Source organism: Aulonocara stuartgranti (genome assembly GCF_965226115.1).
Source record: "Aulonocara stuartgranti genome assembly, chromosome: 6".
Taxonomy (NCBI): Eukaryota; Metazoa; Chordata; class Actinopteri; order Cichliformes; family Cichlidae; genus Aulonocara; species Aulonocara stuartgranti.
The window spans coordinates 28,960,587-28,986,272 of record NC_138944.1 but is presented as its reverse complement, the minus strand read 5'-3'; the positions used below and the strand labels follow the sequence as shown (position 1 = coordinate 28,986,272).

General features: G+C 41.6%; 3 protein-coding genes across 5 annotated transcripts in view; 1 reads left to right on the top strand and 2 right to left on the bottom strand.

Annotated features, from left to right (window-relative positions):
* The window catches only part of dchs2 (dachsous cadherin-related 2), a 29,734-nt gene extending 18,553 nt beyond the window's left edge, over positions 1–11,181 (bottom strand). The window contains exons 1-9 of one of the 3 annotated variants that reach the window (XM_082536939.1): positions 10,229–10,257; positions 8,779–10,128; positions 6,334–6,525; positions 6,015–6,246; positions 5,134–5,370; positions 2,356–3,378; positions 2,079–2,266; positions 1,063–1,162; positions 248–405 (exon numbers count right to left, since the gene is read on the bottom strand). In XM_082536939.1, coding sequence (XP_082393065.1) covers positions 248–405; positions 1,063–1,162; positions 2,079–2,266; positions 2,356–3,378; positions 5,134–5,370; positions 6,015–6,246; positions 6,334–6,525; positions 8,779–10,011 — 3,363 coding nt within the window. In that variant the 5' untranslated portion in view covers positions 10,012–10,128; positions 10,229–10,257. Of the gene's footprint in view, positions 1–247; positions 406–1,062; positions 1,163–2,078; positions 2,267–2,355; positions 3,379–5,133; positions 5,371–6,014; positions 6,247–6,333; positions 6,526–8,778 lie in introns of all 3 variants that reach the window. The other 2 variants (XM_082536938.1, XM_082536940.1) reach the window with 2 other exon arrangements.
* Positions 11,182–13,295: 2,114 nt separating this feature from the next.
* Positions 13,296–15,161, top strand: LOC309708702 (uncharacterized protein). The gene is made up of 4 exons (XM_082536957.1): positions 13,296–13,315; positions 14,008–14,208; positions 14,437–14,642; positions 15,081–15,161. The coding sequence occupies exons 2-4, from the start codon at positions 14,009–14,011 to the stop codon at positions 15,158–15,160; spliced, it is 486 nt and encodes a 161-aa protein (XP_082393083.1). The 5' UTR covers positions 13,296–13,315; position 14,008; the 3' UTR covers position 15,161.
* Positions 15,162–15,262: 101 nt separating this feature from the next.
* On the bottom strand, positions 15,263–21,087 carry plrg1 (pleiotropic regulator 1). The gene is made up of 15 exons (XM_082536951.1): positions 20,933–21,087; positions 20,621–20,727; positions 19,636–19,772; positions 19,364–19,417; positions 19,186–19,279; positions 18,958–19,048; positions 18,774–18,872; positions 18,570–18,662; positions 18,122–18,271; positions 17,726–17,827; positions 16,914–17,016; positions 16,691–16,799; positions 16,157–16,296; positions 15,864–16,057; positions 15,263–15,769 (listed from the first exon to the last, which is right to left on the bottom strand). Exons 1-15 carry the CDS (start codon positions 20,939–20,941, stop codon positions 15,710–15,712), a joined length of 1,542 nt encoding a protein of 513 aa, XP_082393077.1. The 5' UTR covers positions 20,942–21,087; the 3' UTR covers positions 15,263–15,709.
* Positions 21,088–25,686: the final 4,599 nt, after the last annotated feature.

The window sequence follows — 25,686 nt, the reverse complement described above, 5'->3', positions numbered from 1 at the left end:
TATGGGAGGAAAGCACTTGTCCAAACCCAGCTTTACTCTTTACGGTTATTAATTTAAAGTTAGCATGAAAAGATACAAACAATAAAGCAATAAAATACTGTACTGTATAAAAATGAGTGTAAACTTCCAAAACAGTTAATGCAGTATTTTTGTAAAATCTCTTGACTTAAAGCTGATCGTTCATACTGCAATTAAATAATATGTCACTGTTTTTAAAGGTGTGGCCTAACTGGAGCACAGCCCGTACCTGTACATGAATGACTGCAGTGTCCTCCTGAGAGATGACTCCGCTGTCCCTGGCGGTCACTTTCAGAGTGTAGTACGCTTTTGCATCTTGGTTGAAGAGCTCTGTTGTTGTGATATCTCCGGTTTCGCTGTCAATCTCAAAGTGCTCCAGATCATCATCTTCGAAAGCAGACAAAAAGAGATGCGAACAGAGCGAACTGTTAATAACACAGGTCTGCAACAAAAAAACGGCACGGGATTTTCTGACTGTTTCTTATAGATTTTTACTCACTGAAACTATGAAAAATATCTTTTAAATTCCATCCTCGTCAGGTTTGCTTCCACAACTCTTGTTTTTAGTCTAATTAAGCGTACAATGCCCCTTTTTAAACTGAAGTCTGGTATCCTATACTTGAGTCAAAAAAACATATCCAATAATAATTTCTTACATTAATTTAATATTTCTAAGAGTGAAACTCAAGAGAAATATAAATAGAAAATGTGAGGAATTGAGGACAGGGGGTCGGGGTGCGGTGGGCTTGGTGGCATGAGGAGCTCAGATGATCGTGTCCCAACAGGTTTATTTTGTTCATAGTGAAAGGTAAGGAATCTCAGAAACACTATGCATAGTTAATTGTAATAATAATATTTATTTTTTTCCATCGCTGTTTTTTATGTGAACTCACGTGATTACGTGATTGAGGGAAATGGAGATCATTTTTAGATTCAGCACCCTAAAAACCATAAAATTGACCAAAAACATCCCATGCAGCTAAAAAAAACCTTTTTTTCAGACCAAGTCTGTATAGTCAGTCAGGACACACGTTTACAGCTCACCTGTGACCAGTGAATGAATAACTGTTCCATTCTCTCCTGCGTCCAAGTCTTTGGCAAACATGTTCGTGACCAAGGATCCTGACTGTAGACCAGCCCATATCTGAAGTGAACACGTAGAGCGCATAACTACATCTGACAACATAACAACACATACACTAAAGATATAGTGTAGAATTTGCACAACTGTATCTAATCTTAGACACTAAGTCATATTTATCTCGAGTTCATTTTTTCATGGCACATATATACGTTTATGTTCACAGTAAATTAGTGCTTGAAGTAATTTATGATATTTTGATATTTGCTCTCCTTAAACTTGCTTTTTAATGTGTGCTGATAATATGTTGTGTAGTGATCATACATGGTCCTTATTAGCATATACACATGCTACAGTATTACTTAGATAAATTATCCCACTTAGATCATTTTTGCCTGGTACTAGGTCTTTGAGAGACAACACGATGACACCAAAATCTATAATATATCAATTTGTGTAGCATGTATTGATACATGTGGGGGATGTTGTGACGGTGTAATAATTTCTAATATTAAATAATGCTGGTATATGGGGAATATTGTCATGTTTTTTTGTATTAACTCGTCGACCTGTACTTAGTTTTCACGTAGTTTTTCTTTTCCATGTCTTTAACTGCCTGCTTCATGAGCTGCTCTGTGTCTGTCTTCACTATTTCTGTGTCTTCTTCTTATTTCTGTTTTTTCTTAGTGTAAAGGACTTTTTCCTGCCCTTGTGCTTGTCATTTTGGTTAGGTATTAATCAAAACAACATTAAAGTACCTTTACAGACTAACAATTTGTTTTTTGCCTAGATGTGAACTTCCTGAGTTTTACCGCTAAAGTGACAAATGCATTTCCTGATGCATCAAAAGGCAACAACAGCTAAATGTTATTGAGAAGCATGTGCAGTTTGGAGCGCAGATGTAACTGTAATTTATCAAGACTGCTTTTGATTGCATCAGTAGTTGCATCACGTTGTGATGAAGACGCATCGTTCTTACCAGCACATTCAGCTCTTTACTGGCTGGCAGGTAAGTGAACTGCGGTGCGTTGTCATTGATGTCGGCGATCAGGATGTGAACGATGGCGGTGGCATTGAGACGAGGGTGACCCTGATCTGTCACCATCACCTTCAGACTGTGCTGGCTGTACTGTTCCCGGTCCAGTGCCACCCAGTTGATGATTTCACCTGGCAGAAAATGGAGAAAGGTTAATGTCACATAGGTGACCATGGAGCACAAGGTAACTTTAAGGTGGTGTTACTTGATGTGTTTGTACCTGTTTTAGCATTGATTCGGAAGAATTTCCCATCTGAGAGCAGGAGATAGGACAACTGGCTGTTTTTCCCAGAATCCTTATCCACGGCCTTGACGGTTCCCACCAGACCTTGTGGCGACGACCCCTCCAACACAGTGAAGTAGTAAACGTCCCTGCTGAACACCGGGGCGTTGTCATTGATATCCAGCACCAGCACCGTCACTGTGGCCATAGCCGTGGTATTTGACAGTGAAGCCTCCGTAGCCAACACTCGAAAATGATACTTGGACTCTGTCTCATAGTCCAGGTTGGCTGAGAGATACAACCATCCCGTCTTTGGGTGAATCCGAAACGGAACCAGAGGGAAGCCAGGTTCTCCTTCCAAAGAGTAGATGATGCCGGAGTTTGAAATGTGGGCTCCACGGGTTCGGTGAGCCCTCGCTTGGATGACCCGAGCATCTTTCCTGTAGCCCTCCCCAATCTCCACGTGATAGATCAAGGTCTCAAATGCCAGGCTGTCTTCGGCAGTCGTTTGGTCTACGTTTACTGAGAGGGTCAGGGTGGAGCTCAGGGAAGGTTCTCCTTCATCTTTGGCCACAATCTCCAGCTTGTATCCCTGCTGATGATCCATCTCTAAACTCTCATTTAGCGTAACCGTCCCGAGATTGTGATCAATAACAAACACGCCATTTTCCCTGCTCTTCAGGTAATACTGCACCCGACCATTGGCACCGCTGTCATAGTCATGCGCGTGAGCGATGAACAACACGGTTCCCGGTCGAGTGTTTTGTGACACCGTGATGGTGTCACTATGTTTGGGGAAAATGGGGGCGTTGTCATTAACGTCAGCTACAGTGATGTTGACTTGGGTGGTGCTGTAAACGGGAGAGGCGTCGGTGTAGGACTGAAGAACCAGAAGAGCGTACGACTGAGACTCGTGATCCAGGGGCTTGAGGTTAGTGATCAGACCCAACTTTGGATGAACGGAGAACAAACTCTGAGGGTCTCCAGAAGAGATTCGATAAGATACAGATTCCATGGAGTCTGTAGAAAAAACAAAAAAAAACACTTTCTTCCCTTTGAAATAGTCATAAAAATTTAAAGGGCTTACATAAATTAGACATTTAAAGACATTGTTCTAGATGTCTTGGGATTTAATCAGATGTAACTTTGAATGCACACACACACGCTAATACACTTTAAGTAATTAAAGCACAGGCCAGAAGATCCCATTAATCCCCTGCAAGTGTTTGTTGTGCTTCGACTGTAAACTAAAAACTCCTGAAACAAGCAGAGAGCTTAATGGTGCTTGACTCCTGTCAAACAGCCCCAATTCTGCTGTTTCTGCTTTAAGTCGAAGTGTTAATCTCTTAGGTGATTAGACAGCCTTGAATGACTGTCTAGTGCTGTTGGGGCGTTTAGCTGTTGAAGGCATTCGGTGGAAAAACAAGACTATGAGGAGATAATTATGAATCCCTTTACTCTTTGAAAACCATCTACGCAGAGGTTTTTTTAAGATACTGAGAATAAAATTATAAATGATATCCACTCTTCTATTACTTAAACTGTTGCCACCACAACCTGCTGTTATATTTAACAGAAAGCGCCCAATAAATAAGTTTAGAACAACAAGGAAGAAAACGAGCAGGTTGATCTGTAACAGGATTGTTTCTGATGTAGATGCAGTACACTGCACAGCTACTCTTTATTATCTGTCATGTGTTCGTGAGACTCAAAGGGATTAAAGATTAAACTTTAGCTTCTTCATGTCTGAAAGGAGATTTGAGCAACTTTTCTGTTGCAATCATCTGTTGGGATATTAATGCCTTTGTGTAACAGCCACCTATTCTGAATGTGTCTAAATCCAGTTATTATGTTTCAAGAGACCTATGAAGCACGATAATGTCAGTACCTACACTAATCCACCTCATATTAAACAGCTGTATAGGTTTAAAAAATATATATTTCAAGATACAGATGTTAGCTTTGCTTGTTTAGCTTATCTTACCATAAAGCTGATAAAGTTTACGAACCATCCGAACTGAATTTCTTTGAACTGGAGGCCAAAAAGAAACTCAGTGATTTTCAGAGTTCTGCTCACACAAACGTAACTCTCAGCAGCACGTGATTACAGCAGGACGCTGGAGCAGGACTAGCTTGAAGCTTTTACTATAGCTTTATTATGCAAGAACACTTTTACGCTTTGTTCCTTTTGTTTGCACTCGTGACAAAAGCATAAAGAAGAGAGAAACTTATAAAATGTTCAAAATGTTTTTCAGCTTTAAAACTGATGTTTTATTTTGAGGGACTGATTCAGATCCTTTACTGAGAGTTTGAAGCTCTCAGAGTATAATTGGACTGACAAATTACACTATATGAACAAAAGTATTGGGACACACCTCTCTGTTATTGAACTCAGCTGCTTCAGTCCCATTGGAGTATAAAATTTTAGCATCATGGTGCCAAAATGGCTCAATGAATTTGAGAATGTTACTTCAACAATGCAACAAGTAAGTTTGTGGGATTTCGTCCCTCCAAGTGATTCCCTGATCACCTATTAGTGGGGTTACAGCCAAGAAGTGGCAGAGCAGGTGAGGTTACAGGTGACCCCAGTGCTTTTTTCCCCCATATGGTGTATGTTGTGTCCTCTACAGTAACTCAACAAAATCTTAGTTGTTAAACTTCTCCCGTTGCTGTAGTGATGTTCAGCAGAGGTAGAGTCTGGGACCTTGTGATGACTCTCTCCCAGCTGCTCTAACATCAGTTTGGATAATAAAGAGCAGATAATACACGTCTAACCTGTTGGGTTGATGGCCTGCACCGTCCCCACAGGTGTCCCTGGTGGTGCGTCCTCAGGCACTGTGAAAGCGTAACGTGACCTCTGGAACACAGCTGGAGCCTGAGCACTGCGTAAAACATTGATCGTGACCTCTGCAGGTCTGACTGAGATCGAGCCTCCTCCGTCCTGTGCTGTTATCAAGAGCTTTACATTAGCTGTGCCCAGGTGGGTCAGAGTGGAGGTCAGGAGAAGCATTCCTACAGAAGAAAAATACGACATAAAGAAATTAATTTAAAATGTTTTTATTTTTCCCCAGTTCCTTTCTGCTTTTCAAATGTGTGAAATGAGATTCACAACACTTCACATTTATTATATTGACAGATGGGAAGGACAGGGCTTGTTTTTGTAACCAAAATGCATCTTATAAGTGCAAGAGAATCAATATATGTCTATATAAACAAATGCAGGCAGAAAAGTGTCAGATTAAAGTTTTCTTTTCCTATAATTTATCCATTTCATGGTGTTAAATTTTGGCTGAGCACGAATCTTATCTTACCCCTTAGCCACCTGGGGATCTAAGCCTTTTGGGGCTTTCTGCATCACCCCTGCTGAGCTGTGACATTGACAATCATTTCATGGGGACTTACACAAAGTAAGCAGTCGTTTATCCCTGAATAATGGAGCCTGCCAGTCACACGGTTTACTTAAAGACTACTGATTGGATCAATGTGACAAATCAAGCTTAAGAAGTCAAAATGCTATCCTTTACCAAGACTGAAACCTACACAAAGCTTTATTTATTTCAGTATTGGAAAAGCAACAGTTGGTTCACTGGAAATTGTGTCCACACACTTATGTTCAGACTACAACAGAAAGTGTTCTCACATCTTTACGGCCCTACCTGTTTGTTTATCCAGCGAAAACAAAGTGGACATGTCGCCAGGAAGGAGGTCGTAGGTAACCTGGCCAAACCTGCCAGAATCTCTGTCAGTGGCAATAACGCTGACGATCTCTGTGCCAGGCTGCGCGTGGCTGCTGATGCTCACGGTGTACTCCTCAGGGCTGAACACTGGAGCGTTGTCGTTCAAGTCCTCGATCTCAATGTGCACATAGGTTTGAGCACTCAAGCCTCCCTGAGGGAGAGAATTTTATTAGGACCCAGAAATTAGGGACGAATTGTTTAAATGAAATCCACTGTTATATATCTGCGTGTCACTCACTGGATCCTCAGCCTTGATCAGGATGTCGTGGACTGTCTGTCCCGTATCTCGATCAATATCCTGGGAGACGCACAGCTCTCCGGTGTGGGGGTTTATTTGGAAGAGCGGATGTGTGGCCTGTTTGTCGAAGCCATCAGACAGAGAGTAGAGCAGCGTCCCAAACTCAGGGCTGTCTGCATCTGTAGCGACGACCTAAAGAGAAGAGAAATGCAGGCATGAAAACAGGAGGTGCAAAAATGAAAACATCTTAAATCATTTCGTTAACACAAAAGACAAATTCAATTAAAACCAGTGCTGCAGAATAACTGGGAACAATTTAGTGTAAAACTTATATATTCATATCTAAGGTCATATGTGGGGAAAAAAAACATTAAATAATTAATTTAAAACCTATCATCAGCCTATAATGTGCTATATGTGCTGCATATGGTGTAATTATGATCATCTAAGATGATTTTCTTCACAACTTTAACAGGTAACTGTTACCTTTCTGGTAAAAATGGTGCCTTGATCCTTTATTTCAATAAGCACATGTTTAAAGGGGAAACCCTAAACAATTACACTGTAATGCTAAAAATAAAACAAAGGTAAAACATGTAATATGTTTAATAAAAATATAAAGATTTAAGAGAAACACTTTTGAAAAATGTCCACAGGTAGATTATTTGGTTTAGGTGAGCTTAGATTTTGTACCTGATACTGCTCGTTGAAAATGAAAATAATAACAAGGCCTTTATCAATAACTCAACAATATAACTGAACTTATATGATGATGATGAAGCGAGGAAGAACACCTCCTTAGTTAGTGATGATTGAATGATTACGACATTTGTGTTCATCGCTGCCCAGTTTTTAAGTGATCTGAGAACGAAAGAGTTCAGTATGAAATGACATGGACGTGATTAATAACTGACTAATTATTATTAATCAATAACTGCATTAACGAATATATTGTTCTTGAATCAAAGCACACACTAGACAGTCTTTGTGGTTCATGCAGTTTCACATGAATTCATTCATGCTTTGTGTTTCAATTCATGTCCCTCATCTTATGAAGCTTGTGTGCACATAACTGCAATATATATATATATATATATATATATATATATATATATATAGTAAATTATGAAGTGCTCCTACTCAAATACTTTATGTAAAAATTAGCAGTTTTTGGTATGTTTAAGTGTTTATATATTAGAAGAAATATTCCTTGTAAAACAGCACTCCCATACTACAGTAACTGCCAGCTTTTAGATTAAGCTTTGTACTATGAATCATAATACGCGTCTTCCTTTGACAGTGAGAGTCAACATAATAAAAGCATAAAAAATCCCCACAATCAAAGGGCGAGGACCATCCCTGCAGTATAAAGATTATAGTAAAAACGCGCCTTATATCCTGTGCAGCTCCTTTCATGTCTGCCTGTGGCTGTGACTGCAGACATGTCTCACAGATAGAGCGCTCATTTTACAGTCATAAAGATGATATCACCTCCCAGTTTGTGAACTCTGATCAAAGGAAGTTTAAAGACACGGGTCAAGGTCTGGACAGTCACGCAAACCCAGTCAGTTTTTTGAAGCTTGCTTCTTAGAATAAAGCATATGTGCTGCGTTTGCAAAATCATGCGACAGAGGGGGGTTCCTTATAGACGACTTCCCAGATATTCTGGTTACCTCTGCTCCTGCTAGTTCTCGCATTTATTTTGGATGACATCTTCAGTATTCTGAAGCGTCGTAGCTAAAGTTCGAATCGGGAACTAAACAACTAAAAGTCAGCCAGATGTTTAGAAATTTTCAGTCCTTATATATTCATCAAATCTCTTGTTTGCAGAAAATGTGCCCTTAAACAAATGTTCCTTTGTGTTGGGATGCACTTTGTGCCAGCCTGCTGGAGTGTGGTACCAGGCAGCACATCTGTCATACTAAAGCCACAGAGCTAAGCTGGAAAGGGTGCATGTTGAGCATCTTTAGGAGGAACACTGACGGCTTTGTGCAAACAGACTGAAGGCTACTTTTGTCTTATAAGACGTAAGACAGACACAGCAAAAGAGCACAAGATGCTGGATATTTACTGTGAATCTTTCAGAACCTACAAAGATATCTTTATTTTTGTTTCTGTGAATCCATGTTAGCTGATATTTTACTGAGATGAGTGCCAAGTCAAGTGAAACGCTCCCCTGGTCTGTGTGTGGATGTGTTCTTGTAAAAAAATAAATAAATATGCATGTGATTTCATATGAGTGTCAGCTCCCCAAATTGTAAAAAAAAATATATATTTGTTGCCTTGTTAATAAGCTTTTCTGATTCAGTGCCAATTATTATTATCATTATTATCATCTTGTGGATCCTTCTTGGACAGAAAATGTAATTAGAACCATTCAGAAACAATAATGTGTTGTTCTTTTAGATAAGTCACCAAAATGATGCTGAATATCCTCCAACATACTTGTAAAAAGCAGCTTCCAACATCGCTCTGCTCTAGTATGGACACATTGTACAGCTGCTGCTCGAACACTGGCTCGTTGTCGTTGACGTCTTCCACGAGCACCGTGACTGTCGCTGTGGATGACAGAGCCGGTTCTCCTCCATCCGCTGCCACCACCAGGAACCATATCTCCATCTGCGTCTCTCTGTCCAGAGCTGCAGCTGTGGCGACCAGGCCTGACTCCGGGTCGATGTCGATCAGGCTGTCCTGGTTGGACTTCAGAATGGAGTATCGGACCTCTGAGTTTGCACCCTCATCTGCGTCTCGAGCCTGAAACTGGATGAGAGAACTCCCCTGAGGAGCATCTTCAGAAATACTTATGAGATACGCATCCTTCTCAAAGACTGGGTAACAGTCATTCATGTCCGACACCTTCAGGAGGAAAACCGTCTCACTGCTCAGGGGAGGGTTGCCAAAATCTGATGCCTGCACCTTCAGCTCATACAAATCCTTCTCCTCCCTGTCCAGCTCAGAGTTAACACACAGTGCATACAGAAAGTCATCTGTCTGCTTCAGGGTGAACTTCCCATCACCTCCCTCGAGTGTGACAGTGATTCTCTCCCCCTCGAGGTCGGGGTCCGACACTGAAATCCGGGCTACGTAGTCCCCGACTGCTGCTGATTCCGACACCACAGCATCTCCTGTGTCACTGAGAAACAGTACACTGATGGTGGGGCTGTTATCGTTGATGTTAAGCACTCTGACACCCACGAAAGTGCTGCTGTACTCAGGCTGAACCCCGTTGTCTCTCGCGCTGATGATCAACTCATGAAAAGCCTGAGTCTCAAAATCAAGCGGCTTGTTGAGATAGACCACCCCGGTGGTTTCATTGATGGAGAAAACCTCATTTGGGTCGCTCTGCCTCCTGTTGATCTCATATGTGAGTCTGCCATTGTCACCCAGGTCATAGTCAGTGGCCTGCACCTGACACACAGCAGACATGACTGGAGCATCCTCACGCACTGAGGTGTGATATTCAGTCTGGTTGAACACAGGCGGGTTGTCATTCTCATCCAGGACGTGGATGTTCACCTGAAGAGTCCCAGTCCTGGCTGGGATCCCCCCATCAAAGGCCTCGATTGTCAGCGTGTACAAGTCCTGCGCTTCTCTGTCTAGCTTATTGTTAAGAACTAGATCCAGGTTGAGGTGGTTCTCAGGTCCACTGCGATAATCCAGGTGGAATAAGTCACTCATCTCACTCTCTGTGATCCTGTATCCCTGAGTACCAAACTCGCCCTCATCCTGGTCTTTAGCACCTTCAATCTGAAACCGACTCCCCGGTGGGCTCAGTTCTGATATTTCCAGCTCAACCTGCTCGGAGGGGAACACGGGAGAATGGTCGTTCACATCTTTCACCTCTATTGTCACTTTTATCATCTCACCTGTGAGAGTGGCTGCCACAAATTCATACTTATCCCTGCTCTCTCTGTCCAGGACTACAGCTGTGGAGATGATGCCCGTGTCCGCGTCTATTTCCAAGTCTCTGAAAACATACGAGTCTCTGCTTTCTGAGATGAAAAACCCAGTGCTCGGCCTGCTTAGTCCCGCTCCCAGATCTCCAACGATAGTTCTGGCCGGAAGACCCTCTTTAACAGACAGCGTGAGGTTGAAGACCTGTCCCAGCGACTGTGCGCACAGCAGGGACAGGACGAGCGTCTGAAGGAGCGAAGCTGAGGCATCCTTGCACCCCATTCCTCCTTTACGCGTGGCTTTGAGCTCTCGGTTTGTTGAGGTCGATGCCCGCCAGCATATTCTCGAGTCGAAGTCCTCAGTTTTGTCCTCACGTTTGAGCGCACTTTTCCGAACCGAAACGGACGAACGCGTTTTTGCGCGCAGGGCGACTGCGAGCGGTCATTCTCCTTCACCGTACTTCAGTAGCTTGTTGCGTGAACCGTTGCCTAACCAGCCATGGCACAGTGCAAATCCCCCTTTGGCTCCTTCACATAACTCGACACCTCTGACTGGCACCAACTGTGCGCCGTGAACACTCCTCCTGGCAGGCGGCGCGTCCCACGCTGGTCGGCTCCATCTGTGGCCCTGATTGCTTAAGATTTAATTAGGCTGAGAGATTACCTTCAGTGCCTCTTGCTGACACGTGGCCTAGTATAGCTGACCTGTGGAAGAAGTCAGGTGGAAAGTGGAATAAATACGGATATCACACCAGTTGAGCCAAAACGGTGTCCCAAAAGGCCCCTTTGTGGTAATGTGGTTAGTATGAGCTTGAAGTGATTTAATAAAGTGCTCCCGTCTAAGCAAAGGAACATATAAGTGTTAGGGTGGCTCACTCTGCTGGTAAAAAAGCAGAAACTGTACCACTCTTTAAAAGGAAAAGAAAGGAAAAATCAAGGCTATCCGGTCACTTAGTCCTAGGGGGGTTGGGGTGACGATGTCTCCTCAGGTCTAAGGATTCTCAATGTAACATCCACACGAGCTTCTCAGCAAAATACTGAAGTTTATCAGGGCCGTTTCTAGCTTTTTGAGATTCTCTTTGGGGATCGCTGTTTATAACACGATAACTGGGAGGGTGGGGGTGGAGAGGTTAAATTCTTTAAGCTGATCCAATGATCCATGGTGATAATTATGTATCTCAAATTCAGATGAAAGACCTAAAAATTGGTGCAAGCAATTAAAATCTACATAAAAGTAAATAATGAAGCTTCTTCGCACAGTTTTCCTCCAAAATTTTCCAGGTGAACATAAAATTAATGAAACCGCTATTTCAAATCAAAACCTAACTGGCATCCACACCGGTGTGAAAATTACACCATAAGGTGAAAATAAAGTGAAATACCATATTAAAATACAAAGAAACTATAGCATCTATTTTAAAGTTCAAATAAGAAAAGCCCAACAACAATAAGAAGAGTAATACATCCTCTTCAACTTCAGCTTTCTGTTTTTGTTTTTATTTTTTTATTCAAATTCTGGCTCCTCCTCCACAGAAGCAAATATTTCCTTTATCATGGGCATATTTCTGTAGATTTCTTCTTCTTTTCTTAATTTTATGCTTAAAAAATAAACACATTTTGATGCAATCCGGGTTTCACTGCAGCCTGGGCCACCCTTATTCTCCTCGTGAAGATGTGAGGCTGTCAGTCATACATCATATGCAGACTTCATTCACAACAAGATATCCTAATGGTGATTTTTTTTTTTTAAATGATCCACCACAGCTTCCCTGTCGTTGCAGCCAAGCTTTGGCAATATCCCACATTTCAGTTTTAACCACACAAGTGTTTCAGTAAACACACAGAAGAGAGCAGCTGGCTCCAAATGAAAACAGGTCATTTAAATATTTTCCCAAATATATGAGGCTGAGCTTGCAGCTTGGGGTCCCCCTAGTGGCTGTGTGGGGGTTGTGCATTTGCAAAGTCCATGAATAGCTGAGAACCAGCCTATTCATTTATGTCCTCTGTAATGGACATTTATTCTTGGTCTATATCTTTTGACTTATTTTAGCTATCCAAATAAGTCCTGCTGTACCAAATAGAGGACATCCTGGGCTTTACATTGATATCTCATGTTCAATGGGAAGATTCTTGCCACAGCTCTCAGGAGCATAAAGCAAGCAAGAGCTCTGAAATGTATAAAAGATGATTACTGCATGGGAGCTTGCTTCCTTCACTGGGGAAAAAAAAACAAAAACCTATTTTATATACAATTTTACAGTTTTACAATGATGATAGTTAATTTTTCCTGACTATTTCAATGTTTCTGCATAAAATATTTAAAACTTCACAAACAAGATACTTTTTTTTATGATTTTCTCTTTGAAACGGAAGCATAAAACTAACACAAGATGAAAGAAACCACCCTGATAATAACGACATGATTGCAGTTTGTTAGCAGCTGATACTAATGTACAAGGATTTCTGAATAAATGTAAATTTGTTTGTGCAGTTTGTGCTTCTTTAAAAACACTGTTGCATAAAAACCTAAACTAATTATATTTAAACCAGAAAAACATTACAATAATATCCGTCATAGCTAAAGTAAATGGTATCATAAACACAAATAGGGCGTTTCTTATTTCTTCATAACAGACTTCAGTCTGTCTGTTGTAAGTCTAAACTGTGCTCAGTATAAATAATAAATGGTAGGAATGGCTGGAAAATGCTGGTCTTACAGTTTACTGTCATTGCTGACCTCTCGTTTGTCCTGCAGCTTGTAGTTGCGATCATGGCCTGCTGCAACCGCACAACAGGTGTAATCTGACCACAGTAAACAAGCAGCATAGCTAAGGGGCTCATTGTCTGGGTTAGTTTGCTCAGCAACTCAGAAACCACCCACTCCAAAGCATCACAGGACTTTTTCTTTCTCATAAATCTAAGTAAAATTTAAAAAACCAAAAAAATGCCGTCTCACATTTTGCTCTCCTACCAGTGGGATGATCAGCCTCTTGTCAAGAAGATATACGATCACCTGAAAGATGAGGGGCTCCCTGTGTGGATGGACACAGGGACATCGAAGGAGGGGTGACGGGCAACATCAACGACGCGTGAGTGCAAAGTATTGTATTGTATTGTATTGTATTGTATTGTATTGTATCTTTATTTGTTTCAGACATATAAAACAAAAAAACAATATATACACACTACATATATTTTCATTTACAGATACGAATATATATGTAGATATAAGCACACACATGTATGTGTTCAGATAAACAAAAAATATATAATGAAATAAAACAAAATCGTCTGACATAATGTAACAATGTTTGGTCTGAAAAGGAGTAGGAAGAAGTATGAACATACTTATTAATTCCTACCCCTGCTCAACATCTTATTGATCCCACATAATTCACCTAATTCCCATCATCACATACTCCACACAATACACGAGGAGAACCTATATAAACATGGCTACCGTGATTGATATAATTTGGATATAATTTGATATTTTTATACATACAATGGGTGATCATCTTTATCGGTATCATATTCTTCCAAAATCAGTTTTCGAAGTATTTTCATGAACTTACTAATTCCTGAGCATTGCTGTAGATCTATAGTAAAACTATTCCACAGTTTTACCCCATAAATAGTGACACAAAAGGTTTTAACCTTTGACCGTGCTTTAAGAATCCTTAGATTCAAAGTGACGTGGATAACAGGTTTCATCTGTTCTAATCTCTGATGGGCTTCATCACTACTGTGTTGTGCATATTAAATCTGTGTGCGTTTTCAGCATGGCTGCAGGAGTGGAAGAGGCTGCTGTGATCTGTCCGTTTATGACTCCGGCTTACCAGGCATCACAGTGCTGTAAGAAGGAACTCAACTATGCCGAAAAACGGCAGGTCATCATTATGCCGGTGATGTTGACAAACAACTGGGAGGCCAGTGAGTGGCTGGGACTGATCACTGCAGGCCTGCTGTGGGTGGACTTCAGGTGAGGAGCACACGTTTTAAAACCTGAAATTTTAGCAGGACGGAAACTGCATTTGTTAGAAAGTGTCGTCCTTCAGTCACACGTGTCCTTGAATTTCCTGGAACAATGTCACCATTTCATGTTGTCTTGGAAAAAAATATCTTAGCTAAATAAAATATATTTTAGAGATCACAAGTGCACCTAACTGTAACATCTGAACTCTCAACCATCAATGCTGTCGTCTCCCAGAAATGCAGAGGAGGATGAAGAGCACTTTGACATGTGTCTCAGGTCTCTAGAAGAGGAGATCATGTATAATGCGGGCCACCTACTGACGGTTGAAGAACCTCCGAAGGAGGTGGAGGAGCAGCCAGAGCCAAGAAAAGCCCGTCTGAAGAAGAAACCTGGCCGAGCCTTCTGTCGTTCTCTCTCCAAGCTCTACATGCAGGACTTAGGTAGCCATGGAAACATTAACAAACAACACCATGTGCCAAAGGATGGTCTCAAAAAGAGAAAATAACCAATGAGCAGTTCTCTAAGTGAAGATATTTTCAGAGGTCAGAAGAAATTTGCCAGACTGTTTCGTAGCTGAGCCACATTTTCATAAAAAACTTAGTTGAACATCGTTACACAACAGGAATAATAAATCCCCCTCAATAGAAAGGTTGTCTGGTAAAAACTCACTTTAATGAAAGCAATTCAATTCCTGTTAACTGGGAGAAAAATATGGAAAATTATTCATAGAATAATCCCGTTGTACACAGCATGAATACATATTAAGCATTACTAGGCCTTTCATTTCCCAAGTCTACTGATAGTCAACCACTTAATTACAAAGTGGCAGCCACTTTAGATTCATCTAACATTTCTGCTGTTCCAACTTGACCTCACAGGTGAGCAGATAATGCAGAAACCTGCTGAAAGCAGAACCACAGTGGAGCTCAGCGAGTCCTGTGGAGATCAGTGCTACTGAGAGGAGATCAAGGGTGACGGCTGTAAGTACTACAGGAACGCCTTCACCCACGGATACCTCGGTGAGTACACAAAACCCACCTCAACTGAACAAACGCAGGCATGTGAAAAATGTGGTCTTTATTCAAATGGAGCATAATAAACTTTCCATGTCTGTACAAACACCAATTCTGCTGAAACAATACAAGTTTTTTCTTTCTTGGCTAAAACTTCCAAACACATTTCCTTTGAAGGGTTTGACTTGAGCAGGTCCACTCTGAAGTCTGTCCTTCTGAAGGTGAAGAGTGGCTTCTGTTGGTGGACGAGTCGGATCAGAGCTATCAGAGAGCCGTTATCATCAAGAACAAACGCTCGGGGAGGTTCCTGGCAGTCCGTAACGGCTGCTTTATCGGACTAACATCATACAACGAGGACTGCAAATGGTTTTTAGAATAAAGAGCATGCTTCTGAGAAAGCTGAGAGTTTGCCTGACAGAAAAAGCACAAGCAAACAAAAGTTGGTGGAAATATAATTCACTGCTGTTACTGTGGCAAGAAAAACAAATAAATCTTTAGAATCTTTTTCTCTTGAGGATTTCTGGTTTCCAGTTGACTGGGTGGCTTTCTTCTGTCTGCAGGAAAGAAAACATGGTTATTATTTATTTTATTTCCTGCTGCATAAGAATTGGCACAGAAATACAAGTAGAGTGTAACAGTGTAGCGTACAGCGGTGTCATCCTCCTTGTAAACTTTAATGGTCTTGTCAGCCTCTGCCGTGATCAGTCGGCTTTCAGAGTGGTCGAACATGCAAGCGAAGATTCCCGACTCGCTGTCCAGAGATCCGGGCTGCACGGCTGCGTGGATACGCTGGAAATTGTATCCGGTCCTCCAGTCCCACATGTGGATAGTTCCATTGTCGGCTGTGTGTAATGAGGTCAACATTAGCCTCAATAAAATGATTTAAAACAAGCAAACAAAAAAGGCAGACAGTTAAAGACAGCACCGCAGCTCTTTATTACCTCCAGACACCAACACGCCATCAGAGTTAACAGCCAGAGTGTTGATGATGGCGTTGTGGCCCGACAGGTTCTGGATGAAGTTTCCATCTGGGAACATCCACTGCTTGATGTTATCGGCGGATCCAGAGGCAAAAGTATATCTGCAAAACAACAAATATGACATCGATATCTGAAGAACAACAACTCTTAATGAGTTCTTGCAATTAAAGTTATGAACAAATGTGCTCCTGTAATCCTAAATCATGACTCAAGCTTTAATTTATCTTCATTATCAATCAAAACTTTATTTCTTTTAAATTACAGGATTCACTTTGGCATCAAACAGGTAAACAAAGGTGTTACTAATCACATTAATTAGGCTTAAAACTAACTGATGCGATTAGTAACACCTGCATTTACCTGCCTCATGTCGAAGGAGCTTCTGTAAAAACATATTTATAACAACAAACCAATTTTGAATATGCATTGTTTGAGGAGTCTGCATGCTGCGTTTCCTCCACTCCAACCAACGCCACCATATAAAACACCACTTACTGTCTGGGGTGCAGGACCAGAGTTCGCACAGACTTCTTGTGGTTTGTAAGAGTTGCTCTGGTTTTCCCAGCAATCAGATCCCACAGCCTGATGGTTGAATCGTGGCTCCCTGCACAAACCAAGCACACATTAGGGGCAAGAGTGAAGAGAAACCACTTTAAAACCTGTCTTACTGAGGGGTTTATACTGCTGTTGTGAGCGATTTGAAAAAACATAATTGTACCTGTGATAATTTGTGGTTCTGCTGCTTGACATCTCACCGTGGCCACAGTGTTTGTGTGACCGGTCAGTGTGTGCACATTTGCCTTCGTCCTGATGTCCCACACCTGCATGGACCGGGAGGACAAGCAGTTAGTGTCATCTCATAACCCACATCACATCTGAACACAGCCCTTTAGTGGAAGAGTCTGCCCCAGGGCAGCTGTGGCTACAACTGTAGCTTGCCTCCACCAGTGTGTGAATGTGAGAGTGAATAGTGGAACTGTAAAGAGCTTTGAGGGTCTCGAAAAGCGCTATATAAATGCAATCCATTATTATTATAATATAGTACTGTGCAAAAGGGTTGAGCCACCCCTCGTTTCTTCGTATTTTCTCTTCTCTCTTTGAGACAAGCTTTCTTGTAATTTTAAGTCTGGGCTTTGTGGTGGACAAACAAAGCTCTTCTTTGGATGTTGGCTGTCTTTGGTTCTCTCCTCTGTGAAGATGATCCCACACTTTGAGGTCTGAGCGCTGGAGGGGGCCGATCCATGACTGGTAAGTTTCTTTTCACTAGTACCTATGTGCCTTGACTCTACTCTGTTTCGGTCATTTTCCATTATGATTAACAACCACCTCAATATGTGAGGGGTCGTTATACCAACGCAGTTGAAAGTCCCACGATGAAACATCAACGGAGAACATTTAGATGACGGTATGCCTGCTGCTCAGTCTGTGGCTGTTTGTCACACAGTTTTCTGCACTGTACTGCTTAAACCTGATCCATTTAGGTCATTCCATCAATGTCATTCGCTGATTCAACACAAAGTAAGAGCTTACCCTCGCTGTGGCATCTCTGCTGCACGTCACGAGCACGTCGATGGTTGGATGCAGATCCAGATCATACACTGCGCTGAGGTGTCCGTGATAGTGCCTAATTACCTAAAATATAAACCAATATAGTCAAGAAACATCCACAACATTACAAGGAGAGAAAAAGAAGAAAATGAGCCACAACAGAAGCAAGTTAGCTAGTTTCAGTTGCACCTTTATTCACCAGGGCTGTGCCTGTTTTATTGGGAAAAGCTTTTATGCCAGATGCAGCCCCCAAAAAACATTTGTGTCACCTCCCAAAGGAACCTTCACAGGTGAATGTGTAAATCATTACAGCATAAAGCCGCTAAATAAACTGTTTTGAATGACACAAACCAATAACTCCCTTGTTTGAAAGTATACCTTGTTGTACTCCAGATCCCAACATTTGACCTGCTTGTCCTCCCCGCAAGAGAAAAGGTAAGGACTGCGGCTGCTGACCGCCACCCCACGCACTGTGCTGATGTGTCCAGTCAGAGAGAGTTTCAGTTTTCCACTGGCCAGGTCCCAGATCTGTCAAGACAGGCAGCCTTCAAGTCAAATTAAGATAATCTGAGATTAATTTAGAAACATAGTCAGTTTAATAGGTAAAAATTGGGCTTTTAGTATAACTTAATCATCTGTGAAGAGCAGGGTATTAAAGTTGCAAGCAGGCACTGTGGCATGTTGGAGCCTACAGAAAACAATCTATGAAACAAACACAGGTAACGATCCCGAGGAGAGATGACTCGGAGGAGAGCTAATTTAGTCAGTCCATGTCAGATGAGCCATTTTTAGTTTGTCGCTTACTGTTATTTCCTGCTTGACTCACCTTTATAGTCCTATCAGCAGAGCCTGTGACAAACCACTGATTCCCAGGCTCTACAGCAATGGACCTCACCCAGCCAAGGTGGCCGCTGATGACCTACCAGACAAAACAAACTACAGTTAAGCAAAACACAGAACCCAGACCTTACCCACTGTATCGTGTCGAGCAAAGCTTAAACTTAGAAAAGTTGAAATGATTTATAGTTACCCGAAACAGTTTCCATGGCGGATGCCACTGAGGTTTGGGCATTGTGGGCGCTCTCCTCATGAGGGCAGAATTTCTGGTCCCACCTCCCTCCAGGAGTGACTGAAAACACACGGATGATCAGTTTTGCACTTCTTTCTTTCAAACCGATAAGGCTGAGTAAAAGTAGGAATACACTGTGACCTACCACTGCAGATGACGGAGGGTGAGATCGCTCTGCTCCTCCTGCATGCCGGTGGATGTCAGCAATACTGGCTGCTGTGCGACTCGCGTCCTGCCTACAAATGACCCACAGAGTAAATGATGGTTTATGTGTGAGTAAGCATCATTTTGTTATTAGTGCTTTTATGCTAAATTACTACTGGTGACTGACTGCCTTTGTACTGTGTTTGTGTGTGTGAGGGCCAAAGTTTACCTAGCTTGCGATGGGGGTAAAACTAACGCCATGGAGTGTACTCCGGTGTCACTGGGATTCCTGTGCATCTTTGTGTCAGTGGTCAATGCCACCCCTGGCGAATAAAAAAATACTGGTTATAAACGCTCCAATTGGATGATGAAATTAAATTAAAAAGTCACAAATTGAGAGTATTTACCTGGTCCAGACGGGTAGGCATGTGTCCCAGTGATCAGGTATTCTGGGTCCTCACCTAAAACATAAATAATATTCCCAAAATGTCTTTAAATCATGTAGTTTTGAAATAAAAGGTTTCAGAATAACAAAGAAAAGCTAAATTTAAAGACAAACGGAGCTTTTTGACAGCAAAACATAATAAAAAAAATATCTACATTTCCACATATTTGTTAATAATAAATTGTTGGCACACTTAAGAGTGACTCTGACATGCAGTGACACTTTCATCCTCACCTGGCTGAGCGTAGTTCTGGTGGCCTTCCATGCTGCCCGAAAGGTGTGAGGCTCTGTCTTTCCCTTCCCTCAGGATGGGCAGGTGTAACACTGCACCGTAGTCTGCTTTCAGTTTAACCCCCATCTTCAACTTGTGGCTGCAAGCAGATGACATAATGATGCATTTCCCCTTAAAACATCTAATATGTTTGATTAAATTAGCATAATGATATTGAAACACATGAACAACACACAGTAACACACAGAGATTTCTGTTTCTTGGAGCAGGAAATTGATAGCGCTTTAACTTCCTACTTATTACCATAATGTCAGTATAAATTTACAGACAAAAAGAGTTGCTGGTAAACTGAAAATAAACTCCTGACAAATTGATGCTCTTTAGTGTTGCATCTACAAATCCTTCTTTTTTGACTGTTCCCCAACAACAGCAGAACATATGTCTCCTTCTCACCCTATCCTGAACATCGTCCTGTGTCAAACACTCTGCATGTCCTCCTTTGTCTTTCTCTCCTGCTTGGGAGGTCAATCTTAAACACCCTTTGTCCAAACCCTCCTCTGCACATGTCCAAAACATCTCCGCCTTGTTTCTCTACATCCAGCTCTCTGTCTTCAAAGTACTCGACCTGAGATCTCCCTGCAATATACTCATTTTTATCCACCCCAGTCACGCCCAATGAAAAGATTCTTCAGCTCTGCCACCACCAGCATCAGCTCCTGTTTTTTGTCATTGCCAATCTCTCCAAACCATAAATGATAGTAGGTCTCACTACTGGCAAAGATTTTTTTATTTACATGAGATGCCCTTCCTGAGGCAACCCTCCTCATTTATCTGGACTAGCGAGCAATATTAATACAAAGCGCTAGTACAAAATTGTTCAATCGAACCTCTACAACAATTTCACATGACATTAGAGCTTGCTATGTGAATTTAATTTACCCCAAAACACAACTTCAAATCATTAGAAGGTAACACTGTGACGTTTACCTTTCATCATCCAGCGCGATGGACTTGGCGTGATCAGACACAAACATATCATGAGTCCTTTTAAGAGATCTGAAGACCAGAGTGTGGACTGAGTGCTTCTGAACATCCTGTAGATGATAATAAATAGTAAAACGTGGGTTTTAAACGAGTGCAACCACGGCAAACTTTGGGAGTAATTACTTTTTACTATGTGTAATGCAAACAAAACCATAAGCGTGTGGTTGCAGTTATTAGCCGAGCGTGGCTATGTGTCTGCCGGGCGGGCGGAAGCACAAAAAAGACAAAAAAAACGGACTTCAAATATCTTCTTACCTCAGTCATTGTGGCGGTAAAAATAAAGCAGTATTATAAAGAAGCGGAAAATATCCCTTTTTTCAGTAAACAAAGCACGCTCCCCGAAAAGTATCACGGACGCAAAAACATGACTACCGCGACGCTCCAACGACCGAATACCCCGGAAGTAAAGAGGTAAAAGGACAGCTAGCAGCTTATTAGCGCCACCTATAGGCCAGGAGGTTGAAATGGAAAAAAGCCAAATCTTTAACCTCTACTCTTCCGAATCTCGTTATAATTCCTGCGTGAAGCGAGAACACAGCATGTCCTTCTTTTCTTGACACTAATAATAATAATAATAATAATTTGTGCTCTCCAAGTTGCTTTAACCAGTTCAGTCTGCGCTCTACTGCTCCTTTCTTTCTTACCACTCCTGCTAATTGTAGAAATAATGCCCTATTTCCATTGCTGTGGCCACGATTTTTTTGTTTTTGCACTTAAAAGGTTTATCATTAATAGCTGCTTGTTCTGGATTAGCATTGTTTCTTTACATCCACAGGGATCAAATCTAGTGGTGTCCAGCCATTTCCTGACATAGTCCAAAAGGAAAAAAAATGCATGGGTTTATCAGTGCTTCTAAATTGCGAGAATGATTGTCTGTCTGTTCAGTGTACTGCCTCTCGCCCCACAGCACAGGCTACAGCTACCTGTGTGACTCTGAACTGGACAGTTAGCTTCCATTGGTATTAGTCATACCCCACTTACCTGGTTTACCTCCTATCTCTCAGACCGCACTCAGTTTATCCAACTTAAATCCCATTCTTCAGCTCTCTATCCTGTTTCTGCTGGTGTGCCCCAGGGTTCAGTATTGGGGCCTCTTTTATTCATTATTTATATGCTTCCTCTTGGTTATATATTCCGAAAATATAATCTAAATTTTCACTGTTATGCCGATGACACCCAGCTCTACCTTTCTTCTAAACCCAATTCATCCCTCCCACCTACCTCCCTCTCAGACTGTCTTATTGAGATTAGATCCTGGTTCTCCTCCAATTTCCTCAAACTTAACAGTAATAAAACTGAAGTTTTACTTGTTGGTACACCATCTATCTTAACCAAATCCCACAGCTTTTCCATTAACGTTGAAAATTCTCCCACCCTTCCCTCCCCTCAGGTTAAGAGTTTGGGTGTCATACTTGATAATACTCTTTCATTCCAGTCTCACATTAATTACATAACACGGTCTGCTTACTTCCATTTACGTAATATTCACCGACTCCGTCCCTTCCTTACTCCCCATGCTGCTGCCATCCTTGTCCATAGTCTTATTACATCCCGTATTGATTACTGTAATTCCCTCGTATTTGGTCTCCCTAAAAGGTCCCTTCATAAACTCCAACTTCTTCAAAATTCTGCAGCTCGGGTCATAACTTGCACTCCGTTAAGTGCTCATATTACCCCAGTTCTTCAGCAGCTTCACTGGTTGCCCATAGAAGCCAGGATAAATTTTAAAATCTTACTTCTTGCATACAAGTGTATCCATAAATCTGCTCCTTCATATTTGTGTGACCTGCTCCATATCACCACTGTTTCCCGCACTCTCAGATCATCATCTGCTATTCATCTTACTGTTCCGTCCTCACACCTTATCACTATGGGGAACAGAGCTTTCAGTCGCTCTGCTCCTCGGCTCTGGAACTCTCTTCCTCCTGCACTAAGAAATATTGACTCCCTCTCCGTATTTAAGACACAGCTCAAAACACATCTGTTTAAACTGGCTTATTCGCTTTAATGCTGATTTTATCTGTTGTCACGCTCTGTTTTGTAATTTTAACTTATTTTATGTATTTTATCACTATTGTTCCTTTTATTAATTGTGTTTTTTGTAAGGTGACCTTGGGTTTCTGAAAGGCGCCCTCAAATAAAATGTATTATTATTATTATTATTATTATTATTATAAATGGTTCTGTCTGTTTACTTCTGATCACCTTGACTGCTTATTTCTGGACTGACTAACCTCTAACTGATGAATAGTAGCTCATAATATACAAGGTCTTGGTGATTCCCAGAGGGTCCTATTTTAATGGATGGCGACAGTCAAATTATTGTCATGTTTAATGTTCAGTAGATGAACAAAGAACTGTTGGGACATAACCATATTACACAAACTTTCATTTGCTCTAGTCCTCGCCTAGTTAGCAGTGAACTGTTTCTTATGGAGTCAAAGTGGCATTTCTTCAGCTTCCACTCAGAATGTGTGAGCTGGAACTGTTTTCATTGTCCCTAATGAAATCCTCAATATAAGAGCCTGAACAAATCCACATTGGCAACATTGGGTTGGCTGGAAGACTGTTTACTTAGCCTAGCAGGGCGAAGGACACTGTCTCAGCTGAACTCTGGACACGCACACACATACTCTGTCAGTGCGCCCCAGGGTGGCTGTGGCTACAATGTAGCTTGCCATCACCAGTGTGTGAATGTGTGTGTGAATGGGTGGATGACTGGATATGTAAAGCGCTTTGGGGTCCTTAGGGACTAGTAAAGCGCTATATAAATACAGGCCATTTACCATTTATACATATACACTGATATGCACACACTCATCTCTCCTCCCTTTCCAAACGCCTTCGATGCTTGTTCCCTCCTGGGAACACAGCGGGTCTGAGCCCGCACTGGAATGGTAGCGCTGGGCAGGATGGCTGCTGTGTTTGCTTCGGATTACTCCTCACCCCCCACCCGACCCTGTGGCTTGTCACGTGTTCCATAATGTTGTGCTGTGGACATTTTATTGCTTTTTTGTGCAGAGGAGTTTTTTTGTTTCCTGTTCTCATGCTTTCCTCCCAGGAGCCCAGCATGAGTAGAGGTCTCTTTTTTTCCTCTTGTACTTTTCCATTGTAGTGTATATTTCAGTGGTTTTTTTTCTGTAATGCTACAGATCTCCGACCTGTATCCCCATGTAATGTCTGTGTTGTGTCTGTAAGGTGGGGGTGGGGTGGGGGGGGGGGTCCTATTTCACTGCAGGGCAACCTGCACGTGGCGAATAAAGCCTTGATTGATTGATTGATTGTTTCTATGCCACACAGTCATAAAGCTTACTGAGTTCAGGGCTGTATGTATATTTCAACGACACTTTTCTTCATCATTTTCTTGATTTCCTGATTTGGTGTGCTTGAGATTTGGTGAGAGGACAGGGCCAAATTTGGTTTTGCTTCCTTCTGTGCCAGATCATGTTTGCCCAGCAGAGTACATCTATTAATGGTTATCCATTTCGAATTTGAACCTAAATGGTGCAGTGTGTGTGTGTTGCGTTATTGTGGCAGAGTAAATTTGAACAGTCATGTTTATATCAGTGTTTTTCAAAAATTTCTGAGGCCAATTTAATAAAAAAACAAACAAACTGGCTTTTGAAAGAGTCACTGGCTGTACTAACATAATGTTGTCCTGTTAAGAAGCTTTAGAAATCTGCGCATTGTTCGGCAAAATCACATGCCAATAGCTGGGCAGAATTTGGATTATCGATGTGAGTCTGGTGATGCACGGGGACATGTACTACAAGTTCAATGCAAAGTAAATAAACTGTGGCTCAAAATAAACAATTCAACTGAGATGCTCTGAAAGCTCTGCAACAATGTGACAAAATGGTTTTCTGTCCTCAAAGATTTCATTTCACAGTTTGTTCAGTTAGGCATTTTTTTTAAAGATAGTTTATCTCGGCGACCACAGGAAAAGAAGATAATATTTATTAAAAGTCAAAATTTCTGCAAACTAAAATCTAAAAGTCACAAGTAATATAAGTAAAAAGTAATAAAATGATTAAAAGACTGATTATCCAAAGCAAATTATTATAATCATTTAATAAAACAAAGTCAGGGGCCATGGATGGCATCAAGAATATCCTTACTAAGCTGCTACATCCAGAATCCGGTACAACAACGCTGAGTTACTGTAACTGGAGAATGATCTAGTTACATATCTTGTATCCATACAGGACTGTTTCTAGTGTGTCATTTATATCACAGTGCTTTCAGGGTCACTGGCGATGCTAATTAATTACAATTAATTTTATGAAAAAGAAAGTATTGATGAAGTATGTTTCTAAGGAAGGCATGCTGAACGTTGGCATGACAGTTGACAACTGCTCTCTCTAAAGAGAGTGTTTTAATGATTTCTGGAAATGTTCCTGAGCCCATGCAGTGATTCCATGGCTGAATCATGCCTGTTTTTAATGCAGTGCTACCCGAGGGCCTGAAGATCACCAGCATACAACGCTGATTTTCGGCTTTGTCTCTTACAAACAGAGATTTCTCTAGATTCCCTGTGCACTGCAGATGATGATGAAATATTAAAAGTCTTCCATATTTTACACTGAGGAACATTATTCTGAAATTGTTCCACAATTTGTAGCCTCAGTTTTTTGCAGATTGATGAACCGCTGCCCATCTTTACTTCTGATAACTCTGCCTCTCTGAGATGCTGATTTTTTATACTGACCTGCTGTCAGCTAACCTAATTAGTTGAAAATGCTCCTTCGGTTACATTTTCTTGTCAGTTTACTTGTCAGTACCACTTACTTCAGTACCAGCACCACTTATGTTCAACCTTTTGTTATCCTGGTCCCAGTGTTTAAATTCAAATTCATACAGAGTTAACATCTTTCAAGAGGAGCCGGGTTGCAAGGGCAGCAGCTTAAGCAGAGGCGCCCAGAGCTCCATGTCCGTGGCCACCTCCTCCAGCTTGTCCAGGGAAACACAAAGGTAATCCCAGGCCAGCCGAAAGATATAATCCCTCCAGC